This window comes from Artemia franciscana, chromosome 12, assembly GCF_032884065.1.
Source record: "Artemia franciscana chromosome 12, ASM3288406v1, whole genome shotgun sequence".
Lineage (NCBI taxonomy): Eukaryota > Metazoa > Arthropoda > Branchiopoda > Anostraca > Artemiidae > Artemia > Artemia franciscana.
Genome location: NC_088874.1, coordinates 30,145,265 through 30,165,361, shown reverse-complemented (window position 1 = coordinate 30,165,361; position 20,097 = coordinate 30,145,265). Strand labels below are relative to the sequence as shown.

General features: G+C 36.2%; 1 protein-coding gene across 3 annotated transcripts in view; it reads right to left on the bottom strand.

Moving 5' to 3' along the window:
* LOC136033973 (neither inactivation nor afterpotential protein C-like) overlaps nt 1-20,097 on the bottom strand; it is a 203,825-nt gene that overhangs the window by 80,784 nt on the left and 102,944 nt on the right. For all 3 annotated transcript variants that reach the window (XM_065715002.1, XM_065715004.1, XM_065715003.1), the window contains 2 exons: nt 11,692-11,969; nt 5,449-5,598 (listed from right to left, as the gene is read on the bottom strand). In XM_065715002.1, the coding sequence (XP_065571074.1) occupies nt 5,449-5,598; nt 11,692-11,969 (428 nt within the window). The remainder of the gene's footprint in view (nt 1-5,448; nt 5,599-11,691; nt 11,970-20,097) is intronic.

Here is a 20,097-nt window from a genome sequence, read left to right as displayed (position 1 = left end):
AGATTTGAAATATGAGCTCTGAGACATAAATTCCTTCTAAAATCAAATTTCATTAAGATCCAATCACCTATTCGTAAGATAAAAATACCCCAATTTTCACGTTTTCCAAGAATTCCGGTTTCCCCCTCCCAAATCCCCCAATGTCACAGGATCTGGTCGAAATTTAAAACTAGAACTTTAAAGCACAAGATCCTTCTAAATATCAAATTTCATTAAGATCTGGTCACCCTTTCGTAAGTTACAAATACTTCAATTTTCAAAATTAGCCCCCCCCCCCCCCGATTCCACCACAGAGAGCATATCCGGTCCGGTTATGTCAGTCACGTATCTTAAACAGGTTTCTATTCTTCCCATCCAGTTTCATCCTGATCTCACCACTTTAAGTATTTCTAAGATTTCCAGTCCCCCCAACTGCCCCCTCCCCCCAATTACGCTCGATCCAGTCGAGATTTAAAATAAGAGATCTGAGTTACGTGGTCCTTTTAAATATGAAGTTTCATGAAGATCGATCACTCCTTCGTAAGTTAAAAATACGTAATTTTTTCTTATTTTTCAGAATTAACCCCCCCCCCAAAAAAATAGAGCGGATCCGTTCCAATTATGTAAATCACGTATGTAAGGCTTCTGCTTATTTATCCCCCAGGTTTTATCCCGATCCCTCCAATCTAAGCGTTTTCCATGATTTTAGGTTCCCTCACCCCCAAACTTCCCCAATGTCACCAGATCCGGTCAGGATTTAAAATAAGAGTTTTGAGACATGATATCCTTCTAAATATGAAATTTTAATGAGATCCGATCATCCGTTCGTAAGTTAAAAATATCTCATTTTTTCTAATTTTTTAGAATTAACCCCTCCCCCAACTAACCCAAAGAGAGCGGATCCGTTCTGGTTATGTCAATTATGTATCTAGGACTTGTGCTTATTTTTCCCACCAAGTTTCATCCCGATCCCTCCACTCTAAGTGTTTTCCAAGTTTTAGGTTTCCCCCTCCCAACTCCCCGCCCCCGTCACCAGATCCGGTCAGGATTTAAAGTAAGAGCTCTAAGACACGATATCCTTCTAAATATCAAATTTCATTGAGATCCAATCACCCGCTCGTAAATTAAAAATACCTCATTTTTTCTAATTTTTCAGAAATAACACCCCCCCCCCAACTACCCCAAAGAGAGCGGATCCGTTCTGTTTATGTCAATCATGTATCTAGGACTTTTGTTTATTTTTCCCACAAAGTTTCATACCGATCCCTCCACTCTAAGTGTTTTCCAAGTTTTAGGTTTCCCCCTCCCAAATCCCCCCCCCCCCCCAATGTCACCAGATCTTGTCGGGATTTAAAATAAGAGCTCTAAGACACGATATCGTTCTATACACCAAATTTCATTGAGATCCGATCACCTGTTCGTAAGTTAAAAATAAATCATTTTTCTAATTTTTCAGAATTACCCCCCCCCCCCCAACTACCCCAAAGAGAGCGGATCCGTTCCGATTATGTCAATCATGTGTCTGGGACTTGTGCTTATTATTCCCATCAAGTTTCATCCCGATCCCTCCACTCTAAGTGTTTAAAAAGATTTTAGGTTTCCCCCTCCAACTCCCCCCAATGTCATCAGATCCAGTCGGGATTTAAAATAAGAGCTCTGAGATACAATATTATTCCAAACATCAAATTTCATTAAGATCCCATCACCCGTTCATAAGTTAAAAATACTTAATTTTTTCTATTTTTTCCGAGTTAATCGGCCCCCCACTCCCCCCCCCCCCAGATGGTCAAATCGGGGAAACGACTATTTTCTAATTTAATCTGGTGCGGTCCCTGATGCGCTTGCCAAGTTTCATCGTCCTAGCTTACCTGGAAGTGCCTAAAGTAGCAAAACCGGGACCGACAGACAGACCGACAGACAGACCGACAGACCGACAGAATTTGCGATTGCTATATGTCACTTGGTTAATACAAAGTGCAATAAAAAGGGATATAATCAAACAGTTTGTGGTAACGAACTGTAGTAAGGAGTGACCCGGCTCAATAGTAACTGAAACTCTAAAAAATGGAATTTTGATACCAATAGTTACATAACAAGAGTCGCATTTTAATGGTGATTTTAAATATATTAGTTTCATCAAGTTTAGTCTTACCAATCAAAAGTTACGAAACTGATAAAATTTGCCTTATTTTAGAAAATAGGGGGAAACATCCCCTAAAAGTCATAAAATCCTAACAAAATCAGAACCATCAGATTCAGCGTATCAGAGGACTCTACTGTAAAAGTTTCAAGCTCCTATCTACAAAAATGCGGAATATTGTATTTTTTTTTGCCAGAAGACAGATTATGGATGCGTGTTTGTTTGTTTTTTTTTTATTTCTCCAGGGGTGATCGTATCGACCCAGTGGTCCTAGAATGTCGCGAGAGGGCTCATTCTAACGAAAACTAAAAGTTCTAGTGCCATTTTAAGTGACCAAAAAATTGGAGGGCACCCAAGCCCCCTCCCACGCATAAGTTTTCACCATGTATTCCAACATAGCCCCATATTGGCTATTAAGATAGCCATTCTGTTCAACTTAGCCTAAAACCTAATATTTATGTCTTTGGGGACGACTTAATCACCCAGAGTCCCTGGGGGAGGGGCTGCAAGTTACAAACTTTGACCATTGTTTACATATAGTAATGGTTATTATGAAGTGAACAGACGTTTTCAGGGGGACTATTTCGCGTTGGGGTGAGGGTGGGTTGGGCTTGAGGGGGTTACGTGCGAGGATCTTTCCATGGAGGAATTAACATTAGGAAAGAGAATTTCCATGAAAAGGGCGCAGGATTTTCTAGCATTATTAAAAAAAAAACAATGAGAAAATAAATAATTTTTTTCCCACTAGAAGTAATGAGCACCATTAAAACTTAAAACAAACATAAAATATTACGTATATAAGGGGTTTCGTCTCCTCTACAATACCTTGTGCTTTACGCTAAAGTATTTTTATTAATTCCAATCATTTATTCTACGGCCTTTGTGATTCAGGGGTCATTCTTTTAAAGATTTGGGACAAAATTCAAGCTTTAGTGTAAAAAGCGAGGTATTGACGAGGGGGCGAACCCCCTTATATACGTAATAAAAATACATAAATATAGAACTTCATTACGTAAGTTAATTCGTAAGATACGAATGTTTATTACTAACAAAAACGTTCGTAAAAAAATAAAAAAATCTAGTTGCATTTTTAAGTAACCGAAAATTGCAGGGCAACTAGGCCTCCTCCCCCAATCCTTTTTTATCAAAATCACCCGATCAAAACTATGAGAAAGTCATTTAGAAAAAAAATTAATATGTAAGTTTCGTTTTAATTATTCATGAACGGTGAGCCAAAATCAAAACATACATTAATTTAAAAACGTTCAGAAATCAAATACTGGGACCCAGAGATCGAATCACGCAGCAAGAATGCACTGAAGGGCTGACGCAATATTCAAAGGCCATGCAGAGGACTCTATGTCTTATTATTTCTAATTTTTATTATTTTTTTTCAGCCCACTTTGTATGGAAGAGGTTGGCGTAGAAACTTTAGACGGGGATCATTCGATTGAAATTGGAAATTTCCGGTGTCCTTTTAAAGATTAAAAAGTTATTTGAGGGCAACCAGCTCCGTTGCAACTTTTAGTTGCCATCTCCCGAAAGACATACGATCAAAGTTCTGATATTACCATTTAATTAAATTGCCTCTGAAACGATATGCCCAAAAAGCCCTTGCCTCAAGGGCTCTAAGCTTTGAAAGTTGCCCATTGTTTACGTAAGGGTTTTATCATTTAGAAAGCAGGTACGTTTGACCCTGGGTATAAGAAAAGGCTAAGCATACTAACCTTAAAGTCTTAGAAATGTTGGGAGGGATGATGAATCAAAAAATATTATGACCAGGTTGTTGAAAGGAGATATCGACTATGATACGCCTGTATACGACTGCTACTGCTACTAAGACTACTATTACTACTAATACTGCTGTGACTGCTACTACTATAACTACTACGACTACTGTTACAACTGATTCAACTATTATTGCTTCGAGTACTGCTACTACGACAGCTACTACGGCGACTACTACTAGTACAAAACCCACTACTATGACTACTACTCTTATGAAAATTACTACTGCGGCTACTAATACGATGATTACTTCTACTAGATACACTACTATTAGGACTACTTCCACTACAACTACTTCTGTTAAAACTACTACGACTACCACTACCATGACTACTATAACTACAACTACTGTTTCAACAGATACTAATACTACAACTACTATTTCTACAACTACTACTACTGTGACTACTACAACTACTGCTGCCACGGCTGCTAGTGCTACTGCGACAACAACTACTACTACTTATACTCTGACTACTCCAATTACGACTACTACTACTATAACTACTACTGCTTAAGAGATTACTACTACGAATACTATTCCTAAGACTTCAACTACTGTGACTGCTATGCTAAGAAAACTGCTGCGACTACTACTACGACTAGCATTGTAAGACTGATACCGCTATGACGACTACAGCTAATGACTACTAGTTTTACGACTAATACTACTACAAATACTGCGATTAGTATTACTAAGATTACTACAACAACTTCTACTGCTACGACAACTGCCGCTAGGACTACTACTACTACAACTACTAATATCATCACTACTACTGCTATGACTACTATTAGAACGACTACTATTACGACTACTTCAATCACGACTACTACTACCACGAATTCTATAAAGGCGACTACTACTACAATTGATACTACTACGACTAACATTACTACAACTACTAGGAATACCACTAATACGAGTACTACTACTACTACGAACTTTACTGCTACGAATACCACTACTTTGACTATTAGAACTACTGTTACGACTACTACCATTACAACTATCACAAATATTACTACCCTGATTACTATAAGGACGATTGCTACTACTATTGCAGCTACTACGACTACTACTATTATAACTACAACGGATGCCTCTATTATGAGTACTAGTACTACTACAACTTTTACTGCTTCCGCTATTACTATTACGACTACTACGACAGCCACTACAACAATTACTGCTACTGCAACGAGCGCTAATAAAGTGCTAATAAAGCACTAATACTACTAAGATGAGTGCTACAATTAGGATTGCTACTAATAGGACTACTGCTACTAAAACTATTACAAGTATGACTGCTACTACTGAGACGGCTACTATAAGTACTACTACGGCTACTACGACTACTACAACGAGTATTAGTAAATAGGCCGATTTGACAGCAAGGATGCACCTAAAGTCTGTTGATTTAGATGAATATCCCCCTTGGCATTCCCTGAAAGTTTCAACAAAGACCTTTCACATAAATAAAAAAAAATTGAATATAAGCTTTATAAAAACTCAGAATTGACATAGATTTTTCACTCACCTTGAAAGATATTCTTCTGCAAAATACTTCAGGAAAACTTTTGTTTTTCCAATGGCCCATCCATCAATTTTCAGTCTTATGAGAAGCAGGCGGCAATTGTCAGGTGTAACATCTACAGTCTCGTCAAAATCGAAAGCTAAAAACTGGTATCTGAAAATAAAAGTATACGGTCATTTAAAAGTAGTTACAGATTTTACTACTTTAAAACAAGAGCTTCAAAAGTTAGAAGTATCGAACACTGTCAATTTAACTTCTGCTGCTATAAAGCAGTAACAGATCAATTCTCTTAATGAAAAATTTCATTGCACCAGGCTGCCAAATACATTGGGTCCGATATGCAACTAGACATCAGTTTACTTGGCTTTTCTTCCTGCCAAAAACCCGGTTTTGTTTAGTTATTCAAATGTTACATATAAAAGAGTGTTTTTTTTTTTTTAGCATCTAATTTCACTGCGGGTCCTAGCAGTTAATTCCAATGGGCCCCTAGAAACCATTTCCAACGGGGGCCCCTAGCAACCAATTTCATGGGGAGAGGCCTAGCAGTCAATTCCATCGGGAGATCCTAGCAACTAATTCCAACGGAGAACTCTAGCAGTCAATTCCTATGGGGCACCTCGCAAGCAATTACAACGGGGAGGGGCGCAGTGAATTCCTACGGGGTGTTAGCATCCGAGTCCACAGGGGGCTTTTGCATCCAGTTTCACCAAACCCATAGGAAAAAATTCCAATGGGGCCCTTGGCATCCAATTCCAAAAGGGCCCTAGCAGTCAATTCCAACGTGGGCTCTTCCAACCAATTCCAACGAGACCCCTAGCAGTAAAATCCGACAGGGTCCCTAGCAACCAATTTCAGCAGGGCCCTAACAAACGATTCCAACGACGCCCCAGCACCCCATTCTATCGGGGAGGGGGGCTGTCAACCAATTTTACTGACAAGACGTTTTTAAAGACGTTTCAAGATTTCTTTGGATATTATGTAGTAGTAGAATGTTGACTTGTGTTAAGGATGATGCAATGTCGCCTGACATGCCAGATATCAGTGACCCTTGGGAGATCTCCTATTGTAACTGATGAGGGTGCAAACGTGGGGTGTTACGTAATGACAATACACGCGTTTGTTGTTACATAATACTATAAAAGATTTTCTTTTTATTTCAATGCGGTTTTTTCAGGGAATCTTTATAATCTAAAGATCTTTTGTCCACATTGGGATTCGAAAGGGATTCCCCCTCAATGGTATTAAGGAATAGACAGGTGATCTATGAAAGCCTTTCTAATATTATTATTCGGATAATACTTTCTACATGATAACCTATTTCAGGCAGGGGGAATTCCCTGTCAACCTTCTAGAACGATTAAATGGTCAGAATTTTTCCAACCCTTTCCACATGAGAGTGCACAAGTAACCCGACACCATTGACTTTTTCTCATTCAGATGCACCTGCATGTTTTAATGTTATTAATTTTCAGATTAATTAATTAATTATTAATTTTAAGACGTTACATAGCGTTGGCTTTAGATATTTCATTGCATAAATAATTACGTATTGAAGACATGTCCTGGAAAAAGAATTCTAAAGAATGAAGGCTTTTGCACACACAAATTTGATTAATAAAGAAACATTATAAAATCACGGAATCAATGAAAAATGCGATTAAAACACAACAAACAAAAACACAAAACATGAGAAAAGCTTATAAAGGATAAAATATAAGCAAAAAGAACAATGAGTTACAGAAAGGCTGGGAGAAGTAGTAACCAGTTCCAGGGGGAGGGGTTGAGGATTGTTATCAGAGATGAATTTAAGCATATTAATAGGTATTTCTGAGATGTCTTAATGAAAATGCATCGTTTTTATTCCTCCATTAGACGCACCTGCAAGAAAAAAGACACAAGTTTGCATTCGGTTATTCCTGAGAGGTTTAAATAAAAATGTCACGTTTCCCTGAGCCATGAGTATGCATATTTCACGCCACTGTGACGATATGTGTTTGGCCCACCCCTTAGCAACCAGTTCCGGAGAAGGAGATTGTTATTAGAACTAAATTTAATCCGTATTAAGAGTTATTATAGAGAGTTCTTAAGGAAAATACCAAATTTCTTTGGACCAAGACTATGGATATTCACGCCATCGTGACAATAAGTAAATGGCCCACTCTGTAGAAAGCCATTCCAGAGGGGGGGGGCTTGTTATTGGAGATAAATCCAAGTCATATTAATAGTTATTTCTGATAGATCTTAATGAAAATGACAAGTTTCTTTGAGCCAGTACTATGAAAATTCGCACCATCGTGACAATATTTGGCTGGCCCAACCGCTAGCAAGTAATTACAGAGGGGGTTTGTTATTAGATTTAAATTTAAACCATATTAAGAGTTATTTCTGAGAGGCTTTCATGGAAATACTATGTTTCTTTGAGCCAAGGCTTTGCAAATAAACACAATCATAACCATATGTGGCTGTTCCACCCTAAAAAAGCAATTTCAGAAGGGGGTTGTTGTTATAAGAGATAAATTCAAACCATATTAAGAATTATTTCTGAGAGGTCTTAATGAAAATCTCTCAGTTCTTTGACTGGATGTTAGATTTCAGCCCCCCCACCACTGAAAGATTCTTTGAATACTTACCAACTTAACTATAAGCTGTAGAACATGTTAGTCCACACAACTCACGCCACCATGACAATATGTGGCTGGCCCATGGCATCCTGGTGATACAAATTAACATTTCTTAGATATTTTCAGGATAAATTTTGTTAAAACTCATGCATTAAATCCATCGTTTCATATTTTCACAAATCAACCCTCCATGATACGCCAATTCAGTTCACACCATCATGCCACACTAGGACTGATCCTCTGGCACCCTCTAGCACACCCTCATAAATCCTAAGACATTATTCAGAAATTTTCTTATTAAAAAGTTTTATAGTTTTTGCAAGCCAACCCTCCATGATGGACCATCTCAATTCACACAACTCTGTCAGACTATGACTAGCTATCCATTACCAGTCATAGTCTAACCATATTTATAGCTATCCCATGACATCCCGATGATGCATATTATCATTGCTATTTTCATGATATTTTCTTGTTAAAAATCGAGCATTAAATCCATTGTTTCATGTTTTCGCAAGCCAACCCTCCATGAAACACCATCTCAATTCACACCACCTTGCCAGACTATGACTGAACTTTTGGCAACTTCTAGCACCCCTTCGTCATTCCCAAAACATTTTCTTGATATTCCCTTGCTAAAAATCATGCATTAAATCCATTGGTTTAGGTTTTTGCAAGAAAACCATCTGTGCCAAACTATGTGAAAAACGCGCAAAACTATGAGTGTCCCTCTGGCACCCTTCATCATTCCTGAGAAATTTTTAGATTTTTTAATAAAGTAATAATCAATTCTGCTTCCCCCGCTTCTGACCCACGGTTACAACGGTTCCACTCCGATTCTGCTGGCTTTCACCCCGGTTCAACGATTCCAGTTCTAACTATGCCCACTCAGATCCAGGCTCCAAATTTGGCTCTGGTTGCGTCAGTTCCTTTTCTCTCACTTTTGTTGTTGATTCCACGATTACACCGCTTTCAATTCCAGTCATACCTTTCCCTGTTCCAATTCTGGTTTCGGTTCCCACTTCTCTCAGCCTCCCACCCCCAAAATTCCACAGTTCTGATTATCAAAATCATGACTGATATTATAATAGTCCTCTATGACAATTTCAAAACCGAAAACGGTACTATTAGAATCATGCAAGTTACTAGCAAAATCCAACATGGTATTATCATAATCTCGCAAGTTATTAACAAAATAATTTCACCAACAATCAAAACGTGACTGCTATTACCATAATCTAATACGATGCAATCAAAATCATGTTACCCATTAACGAAGCTTAACATATTGCAATCAAAATCGTGTTTATCAAATATTATCTGAACCTTAAATGATACTATAAAAGTCTTTAGTGATATTACCAAATCATGTGTATATTATAAGAAAATTTCTTGTATTGTCAAAGTCTTGTGAGGTATTATGAGAATATTTTCGTGCATTAATTAAATTTTTCAAGTAATTTTCAAGAGCTAGAGGGGTTCTATCAAAACCGTGAGAGTTACTATCAAAATATTATCAGGCATTACCAAATCCTGTGTGGTATTATCAAAAACCCTTCTGATTTTATCAAACACCTATAACTAAATTATCTAAATTTTGCGTGATATAACGAGAATCCTCTATTGTTCATAATTGGTTCACCTGCTTTCCGTGTAGCCCCAGACGGTTGGCCAAAAAGGACAATCTTCGGTAATCTGTCATCCTTCATCCGTAGAACGTGGCCTAGCCATCTCAACCTTTCTTTCATTATAGCCCCAGAAAGCGGGATTGAACCACACTTTTTGTACAACCTACTGTTTGAAATACGGTCAGTCAGCCGGGTACCCAGAACAATCCGTAGGCAATTTCTCTGGAAAACATCTAGTAAATTTTCATCTGCTTTTCGGAGCGCCCATAAATAATCTCTAATAACAACCCTCCCCACTGGAATTGGTTACTAGGAAGTGGGCCAACAATTTATTGTCATGGTAACGTTAAATATTCATAGTCTTGGCTCAAAGAAACGTGGTATTTTCTTTAAAACCTCTGAGATACGACCAAATGCAAAATTGTGTCTCTTTTTTCTTGCAGATGCATCTAATGGAGCAATAGAAACGATGCATTTTCATTAAGAACCCTCAAAATTTTAATTTACCTCTGTAATTAAATTTACCTCTAATAAAAACCCTCCAACCCTCTTCCTGAAATTGGTTGCTATGTACCCCTGCCTTTCTGCAAATCAAGGTTCTTTTTGGTTAAATTTTATACTTTATTAGCGTTTTTCACGTTTTGTATTTTCATTTGATGCACTTTAGTTCCCACTTTCTGTGATTTCTTGATTTTATAATGTCTTTTTACTAATAAAATTTCTATGTACAAAAGCCTTCATTCTATAGATTTCTTGTTCCAGGACGAATCTTTAATATGTAATCATTTTCGCAATGAAATATCTTAAGTCAATGCTCTGCAACATCTCACTGATTCAATAGCTAACTTAACATGTCTAGTTCACTTTAGAAAATTAATAACACTGTAACATGCAGGTGCATCTAACAGAATAGTATTGAAAGGCTTGTGCGCTTCCAGGTCGAAAGAGTTGTAAACTTGCGAATGAGTAGGGATTCCTCCGTGTGTGGAACAGGTTATCATGTAGAAAGAATTGTTCGAATAATAATATTAGATAGGCTTTTTTAGTCCACCTGTCTCGCGATCAATTCCATTAAGAGGGAATCCCTTTCGAATCCTTTCGAATACGGACTAAAAAATCTATAGATCAAAAAGTTTCCCTAAGAACCGTCTAGAAAGAAAATGAAATATCAAAAAACCTTTTCTATTAAACGAAATTTCGAAGAAAAAAGCACTTTGAAAGAAAAAATAAGTTCCTGTAGAAAAATAAAATCTTTTAAATTTATTAAGTCACATCCCACGTGTGCTCTATCATTACGTAACACCCACGTATGTGCCCCCCTCAGTTACAACTGGAGATTCCCTACTTGCCTTTCAGACTCTAACAAGTCTTTTAACGTAACAAGCATAGGAATCCTTATTTAGCGGGCCGTGAAGGTTTCTCTATTATGCAACATTCAGGTGTACTATACCCTTACATGTGCGCTATAGTATTGCGTAAGACCCAGGTAACAGCGTCTTGAGGGGCTAGTATCTTCTTTTTTACACCCATATGGACATGCTTAAACCCATGGAGGGGATGCTACTTATAAGATACTATACCATCTTGTTTGACACCTAGAGAAAAAAAAAATTCTGAAAAATGAAAAACGTTTCATTTAGATAAACTAATTTGAATAGTCATTGATCTGGAGGCACTAACGCCCTGTTACAGGTAGTTTTTTAAGCCCCTAAGGAGAAACTAGACCCCTTCAAAAGCAACTAGTGGAAAAACTTCCAATTAATAAACTCTTTTCCACTTTGAATCCATTTTCGAAAGAAGCGTGAGATACTAACTTTTTTTGGGGGTAAAGCAATCTAAAACTAAAAGCAGTCATAGGGCAAAACCACGAGCAAACAGCCTCTTCGCCCAGTGTATAATTTATTAAATCATTGGGAAGAAGTCTAACCAGGGCTAGCCATGTTTGGGATTCTTAGAGTCACCTTTTTGAGGGCTTAAAAAATAACAAATGTACATACCTTCTGAGAAATTCCTTAAAATTGATACGACACGAAAATCCACGTTGCCGAAGCTTAATTGTATCTAAAAATCCCATTGCTTTGACTTGGTGAAGAACCATTTCTCGGTCGAAGAGATCAGGAGATGCCTTAGAATTAGGACGAATACAACGAACATAGTGACAGCTACCAGAGACTAGGCGTTGTAGCACCTCAATAAGTGAATGACGAAGAACTTGATTTTGAGTAAGAAGCTGGCGGGCTTGAGAAAATTTACCTTTCGACACTGTGTTGAAGCGCTGAAATGGTATTTTATATAATTAACCTTTAATATTTTTTTTTTAAATATTAATCTACAATATAGGTAAAAGATAGTTATACATTGATAAAGCCGACAAAAGCGTGTCAGTTTTAAGCTTTGAAAAAAAATTATATTATAGTTTAGATACTTCTTTAATACTATATGCTTCAATTCATGTTTTAGAACAAGGGAAAAATAAATGTAAACAGTAGCATCAAAACCTTGTCGTCATGTCGTCATGAAGTTAGTTGTCGTCATGTTTGTTATGACGATGACGTCATTAAAGGTATTTAAGAAAATCGTTCAAAGACAAATTTTTAATTGTAAGAAGATCGTGGACGGAAAAATGTTTAATTGTAAATTGACTGAAGAACCTACAATGGCAACAGCCGAGGAAGCTGCTCAAAAGACAAATTTTTAATTGTAAGAAGATCGTGGACGGAAAAATGTTTAATTGTAAAATGACTGAAGAACCTACAATGGCAACAGCCGAGGAAGCTGCTAAAAGAGTCTATGCCAAAAAACTTGCGGCTGATAGAGAAAGTAAGAAAAGAAAGCGTGCCGAGGAATCACAAGAACAGCAAGAAAACAGGCTTGCGGCTGATAGAGAAAGTAAGAACAGAAAGCGTGCCGAGGAATCACAATATATATACATATATATATATATATATATATATATATATATATATATATATATATATATATATATAAATAAGTTGTCTGTGTGTGGATCTGTGGATGGATCAGGTGACGTCATGTTTGTCCGCATATGACGTCTGAATTATTTCACACTAATACAAAAGAAGAAAAAAACTAAAAAAGGTAAAAACTACAAAAAAAACTAAAAAAGCTAAAAAACTAAAAAAAACTAAAAAAAGGTAAAAATCTAATAACTAAAAAAAACTGAAAAAAATAAAAAAAGGCAAAAACTGCAAAAAAAAATAAAAACTAATAAAAAAACTAAAAAAGCTAAAAAACTAAAAAAACTAAAAAAAACTAAAAAAAGGTAAAAAACTAAAAAAAACTGGAACACCGGGACACAAATGACGACCGGGACACAGGGAATATAAATGACGACCGGGACACAGGGACATAACTACAAAGGGGACGCCGGGGTGCACAGGGGGATATATAAATGACGATGGCGACTCAGGGAATGGTCGATTAGCAATCACCATCAACAAAGCTCAAGGGCAATCATTAGAATCATGAGGTATAGATCTGAATACGGATTGTTTTCCCATGGACCATTATATGTTGCATGTTCAAGAGTCGGTAAACCTGACAATCTATTTATATGCACAGACAATGGGACAGCAAAGAATGTTGTATATTCGCAAGTTTTACGTAGTTAAAAACATATATATATATATATATATATATATATATATATATATATATATATATATATATATATATATATATATATATATATATATATATATATATATATATATATATATATATATATATATATATATATATATATATATATATATATATATATATCTATCTATATTCACAGGTGGGACATAGGGACACAACTACAATGGCGCGTAACTAATATGGCGCGTAACGACTTACGCGCGCGGGGGGGCTTGGGGGGGGCGCGAAGCGCCCCCACCAACTAGGTGTTGGGGTGGCGCGAAGCGCCACCCCAACAGCTAGTATATATATATATATATATATATATATATATATATATATATATATATGGATCTAGACACCCCACCCCAACACCTAGTTGGTGGGGGCGCTTCGCGCTCCCCTGACACCGGAACACAAATGACGACCGGGACACCGGGACACAGGGAATATAAATGACGACCGCGACACTCAAAGAGAAATTACAGACTGGGACACCGGGACACAAATGACGACCGGGACACAGGGAAACAACGACAATGGGGACGCCGGGGGCACAGGGGGATATATAAACGACGACGGGGACACAGGGAATGTTCGATTAGCAATCACCATCAACAAAGCTCAAGGGCAATCATTAGAATAATGAGGTATAGATCGGAATATGGCGCGTAACGACTTACACGCGTGGGGGGATTGGGGGGGGGGCGAAGAGCCCCCACCAACCCACCACATAATTTTCATGGGGTTTTTCAAGAAGTTTAAAGACATTTTTCAAGGTTTTTTTCTTCAATACGTTCTACTTAGAGACATTTTTCTCCAAGATGTTTTTCTTCAAGACATTTTTCAAGGTTTTTTTCTTCAATACGTTTTACTTCAAGATATTTTTCTCCAAGATGCTTTTCTTCAAGACATTTTCCTTCGAGACGTTTACCAAGACATATCAAGTCATTTTTCTAAATTTTTTCTTCAAGATGTTTTTCTTCAAGATATTTTCTTCAAGACTTTTTTTGAGACGTTTCAAGACGTTTTTCAAGATTTTTTTCTACAGGACGCGTCTTAAGATGTTTTTTCAAGATCTTTTTCCTCAAGACATTTTCCGAGATGTTTTCCAAATTTAAGCAGTAGTTGATGCTGGTCAATCAAACTTAGGTATATCTTGTTGTTTTTTAAAACTTCAATTTTTTCAAACTTAACCAGTGGTTATTTCTGGTCTATGCAACATAGGTCTATCTTGTTGCTTTTCCAAATTCCAGCGCAGGTTTATGCTGGTCTCTGCATCCTAAGTTTATCTTGTTGTTTATTAAAATTTCAGTTTATTTCCAATTTTGGCAGTGATTAATGCTGGTCTATGAAACATAGGTTTATCTTGATGTTTTTTCATATTTAATGTTTTCAAATTTCAGCAGTCGTTTATATTGATGGATGAAAACCAATGTTTTTCCTTTTGCTTTTTCAAATTTAAATTTTTTCAAATTTCAGCTTTGTTTAATGCTCGTCTGTGCAACCTAGGTTTATCTTGTTTCTTTTTTCAAGTTCTAGATTTTTTTTTATAAATTTCAGCAGTGATTAATGCTGGTCTACAGAACCTAGGTTTATCTTGTTACTTTTCCAAATTTAAGTGAAGGTTAATGCTGGTCTCTGAAACTCAGGTTTATCCTGCTGCTTTTTCAAATTCAACATTGTTTCACATTTCTGCAGTGGTTAACTCTGGTCTATGCAAACTATGTCCATCTTGTTGTTTTTTCAAATTTCAGATTGTTCCAAATTTCCCTGTGGTTACTGCTGGACCAAGCAATCTAGGTTTATCTTGCTGTTTTTAAAATTTTGAATTTTATTAAAAATTTCAACAGTGGTTAATTATAGTCTAGGCAACCTAGGTTTATCCTGTTGGCATTTCAAATTTTTTAAAATTTCAATAGTGGTGAATGCATAGGCAATAGTGGTTTAATGAATGCACTAAGTTTAATGCTTTAAGTTAGGTTAGTTTGGGTTAAGATGGTACACCAGCTTAACCCAAACTAACATAGCTTAAAAGTATTAAACCTAACCTATGTTAAAAGCCAAGTAAAAAGAAAAATCTGAAATTTGAAAAAGAAACAAGATAAGCATAGCTTGAATAGATCAGAATTAACCGTTGAAATTAGAAAAAATGTGACATTCAAAAAAGCAACAAGATAAACCCAGGTTGGATAGACCAGCATTGGCCACTGCTGATATTTTAAAAACTTTGAAGTTTTAAAAAGTAAAAAGATAAAAATAGGTATGATAGACCAGTATTAACCATCACTGAAAATAGAAAAAATCAAAAATTTAAAAATCAACAAAATAAACCTAGGTTGCATAGACCAGCTTTAACCACTGCTAAAATTTGAACAAAATCTGAAATTCGAAAAAGTAACAAGATTAACCTAGGCTGCATAGACCAGCATTAATCACTGGTGAAATTTTTAAAAAATCTGAAATTATAACAATATAAGCCTAGGGTGTACAGAGCAGCACTAACCACAGCTGAAATATGATAAAATCTGAAATTTTGAGAAACAAAAAGATAAAATTAGGTTTCATGGACCCACATTGACCACTGCTGAAATTAAAAAAAAATCTGAAATATCGAAAAGTAGCATGATAAACCTAGGTTGCATAGACCAGCACTAACCACTGCTGGAAATTGAATAAATCTGAGATTTTGAGAAGCAACAAGATAAAATCAGGTAATGCTAGGTTGTGCCAGTGATAACCAGAGCTGAAGTTTGAAAATCTAAAATTTGGAAAAGGAACAAGATGAACCTAGATTGCATACACCGGCATTAACCGCTGCACAAATTTGGAAAAATCTGGAATTTGAAGAAACGGCAAGATAAACTTAGGGTCCATAGACCAACATAAACCACTGCTTAAAGTTGAAAAAGCAAAAAAGATTAACCTAGGTAGTATCGACCAGCATTAACCGCTGCTGAAATTTGAAAAAAAAATCTGAAATTCGAAAAAGCAACACGATAAACCCAGGTTGTATAGACCAGCATTAATTACTTCTAAAATTTGAAAAAAATCTAAAATTTCAAAAATCAACAAAATAAACATATGTGTATAGATTGCATGCACCAGCAACTGCTGAAATTTAAAAAAAATATGAAGTTTTAAAAAGCAGCAAGATAAACTTAGGTTTCATAGACCAGCATTCACCACTGTAGAAATTTGAAAAAATCTGGAATTTGAAGAAGCGGTAAGACAAACTTAGGGTTCATAGACCAGCATAAGCCACTGCTTAAATTTGAAAAAGCAAACAAGATAAACCTAGATCGTACAGATCAGCATTAACCGTTTCTAAAATTTGAAAAAAAAAATTTTAAGAAGCAACAAGATAAACATAAGTGGCATACACCAGTATAAGCTACTCCTGAAATTTCAAACAATATGAAGTTTTTAAAAGCAGCAAGTTAAACATAAGTTTCATGGACCAGCACTAACCACAGCTGAAACTTGAAAAACAACTTGTAAAACGGCTCGAGGAATAACAATCGTGTAAAAACCTCTTGAGAAAATATCCTAAAGAAACTTGAAAAACGTCTTAAAACGTCTTGTTAAACGTCTTGAAGAAAAATGCCCTGAAGAAAAACGTCTTGAAGAAAAACGTCTTGAAGAAAAATACCTCGAAAAATGTCTTGAAACGTCTTCAAAAACATTTTGAAAAGACTAACTTGACAATATCTTTAAACCTTTAAACCTGTACAGTAGACTTTTCTTATTGTTTTGTTGCTATGAAGGGGACAGATGCCTCAAAGAAGGTACTCTAATACCAAAACATCTTAACTCTCATTGAGCCTTCAGTTACATACAGGATTAGTTCTAAGAAAGGGTTTGGAGGTAGAAATTGATAGTTAATCCCTTTTGATTTCTGGTAATATTTCTGGTCTATGCTGTTCTGGTCCAGCGAAGAAAAGAGTAACATTAAACGTCAAAATGAAAAGAATTTAGTCCTTACAAGAGGGGGCTGCCCCCTCCACATCCCAACCTCCGTCGTATTGTCTTAGAAAATCTGGAGGATACTCATTTGATGAGAAACCACGAGCTCTAGTCTTTTTCTTATAAGTCGAAAGTGGTTGGAGACAAACTGTCCTAGTGGTTGGAGCCCCTGTCCTAAATCTGTTTTAATATCTGCTGCTTGGTAGCCCCTTGGGAAATCTGATCGACATTTTGAGATAGGCTACCTATTTTGTACTTTCTCTTTGGTGGCTCAATTTTGCATGTGGGGGAATATTGCATGCTCGAGGGGGGGAGGGGTTCTGGGTGTAAAGTCTCTGTGTGGGAGTAATTTTCCAGGGGAGAGGGGTATTTTTATGGGGAGGGGAATTTTACGGGGGCATTTTTCACGGAGGGAGTTTCTCATGGAGAAATTTCCGAGAGTGGGGTGAACACTGGCTCCTCGTCCGATTTTACTCCATGCTGATTTAGATTGTACTATACTTGTTTCGTGTAAATATTTTTTTCTACTCTTTTAAATAAAGGATTTTGGTGTATGCTCAACCGTGTGACATATTGCACTTTAATTATATTACAAGCTCAATATTAAGCCAGTACCAGCTTTATCCTTTAAAATTAGGTCACTATCTCATCCATATATATGCTCCCATCAAAAACCCGAAAATTTTCTACTGAAAAAAGATTTGGAAAGACAGGTTTTATAAAAAAGAAAGAAATATTCACTTTGATTTCTCAATTATTTTTTGTAAATTTACAGTACCAAAGTTCTATTCATTCCTAAATGCTACTTCGCTTTTGCTTTTTGCTTGCATCAAAACCAGGCGGTTTTTTGCCTTATCTGGAATGTGAATTTCATATTACTGAATACAACAATTTTCTTAGATTTTTTGTGTTTATATCTTCAAATTTATGCAGAGTTTAGGGCAATGCCAGACTTTGTAATTGTTGCCACTTTGTGCCGTCCAATTTAATAAGCATAACTTATTCATTAAATCTGACAACGCATTTCTGCCTTGAAAATTAAAACATCAGCAACTGTTGATTCCCAAACACAACTACACGTTCAAAGGAAAGCTTTAGATTCTTAAACTGTTTGGTGTCTTATGCTTTTATTTTTTTTTTTTTTCACTGATTTTTCATACCCAGTTTTTTTATTAGTTATTTATTTGGGACCTGCCAGTACTAAAAACTGCGTAACTGCCTAAGGTATTTTTTTTCATGAAAAGTTGAGTTACCGATTTTTCCTAATTTGTAATTCTAATTTTTCTAATTTATAATTTATATATAAGTTTTTTTTTAAATTTCCACTTAACTAATATAAACGAAAAAATTGAATTTTTTCTGTTCTCTATACATTAAGGATACTGGACCCGATTCAAAAAAATTGTTTCTAATACAATTATGTTTCATCAAACAGTTCGTGGTAACGAACTGTAGTAAGGAGCGACCCGGCTCAACAGTAACCAAAACTCTAAAAAATGGAATTTTGATGCCAATAGTTACATCAAAAGAAACGCATTTTAATGCTGTTTTAAATATATAAGTTTCATCAATTTTAGTCTTACCCGTCAAAAGTTACGAGCCTGAGAAAATGTGCCTGAATTTAGAAAATAGGGGGAAATACCCCCTAAAAGTCATACGATCTTAACGAAAATCACACCATCAGATTCAGCGTATCAGAGAACCTTATTGTAGAAGTTTCAAGCCCCTATCTACAAAAATGTAGAATTTCGCATTTTTTGCCACAAGACAAATCACGGATGCGTGTTTATTTGTTTTTGTTTTTTTGTTTTTTTTTTCCCAGGGTGATCGTATCGACTCATTGGTCCTAGAATGTCGCGGAAGGGCTCATTCTAACGAAAATCAAAAGTTCTAGTACCCTTTTTAAGTGACCAAAAAATTGGAGGGCACCTAGGCCCCCTCCCACGCTCATTTTTTCCACAAAGTCACCGGATCAAAATTCTGAGATAGTCATTTTATTCACCATAGTCAAAAAACCTAATAACTATGTCTTTGGGGACGACTTACTCCGCCGCAGTCCCCGTGAGAGGGGCTGCAAGTTATAAACTTTGACCTGTGTTTATATATAGTAATGGTTACTGGGAAGTGTACAGACGTTTTCAGGGGAATATTTTTGGTTTGGGGGGAGATTTGAGGGGGGTTCACGTGGGAGGATCTTTCTATGGAGGAACTTCTCATGGGGGAAGAGACTTTCAATGGAGGGGGCGCAGAATTTTCTAGCATTATTTAAAAAAAAAAACAATGAAAAAAAAAACATGACAAGTTTTTTCTACTGAAAGTGAGGAGCAGCATTAAAACTTAAAACGAGCAGAAATTATTACGCATATGAGGGGCTTACCTCCTCGTAATACCTCGCTCTTTACGCTAAAGTATTTTTAGCATTTTCAGCTATTTATTCTACGGCCTTTGTGATTCAGGGGTCATTCTTAAAGAATTGGGACAAAATTTAAGCTTTAGTGTAAAGGGTGAGGTATCGACGAGGGTTGAGCCCCCTCATATAAGCAATAAAAACATAAGAATATAGAAGTTCACTACGTACCTTAATTCGTAAGTTACTTATTTTTTTTCTTATGAAAACGTTCGTAAAAAATTAAAAGTTATAGTTGCCTTTTTAAGAAATGAAAAAATTGGAGGGTTCTCCTCTCTTGCTCCTTTTTTCTCAAAATCTTCCGATTAAAACTATGAAAAAGCCCAAAAAATTAATATGCAAATTTCGTTTTAATTATTTATGCGCGGAGAGCCAAGATAAAAATGCA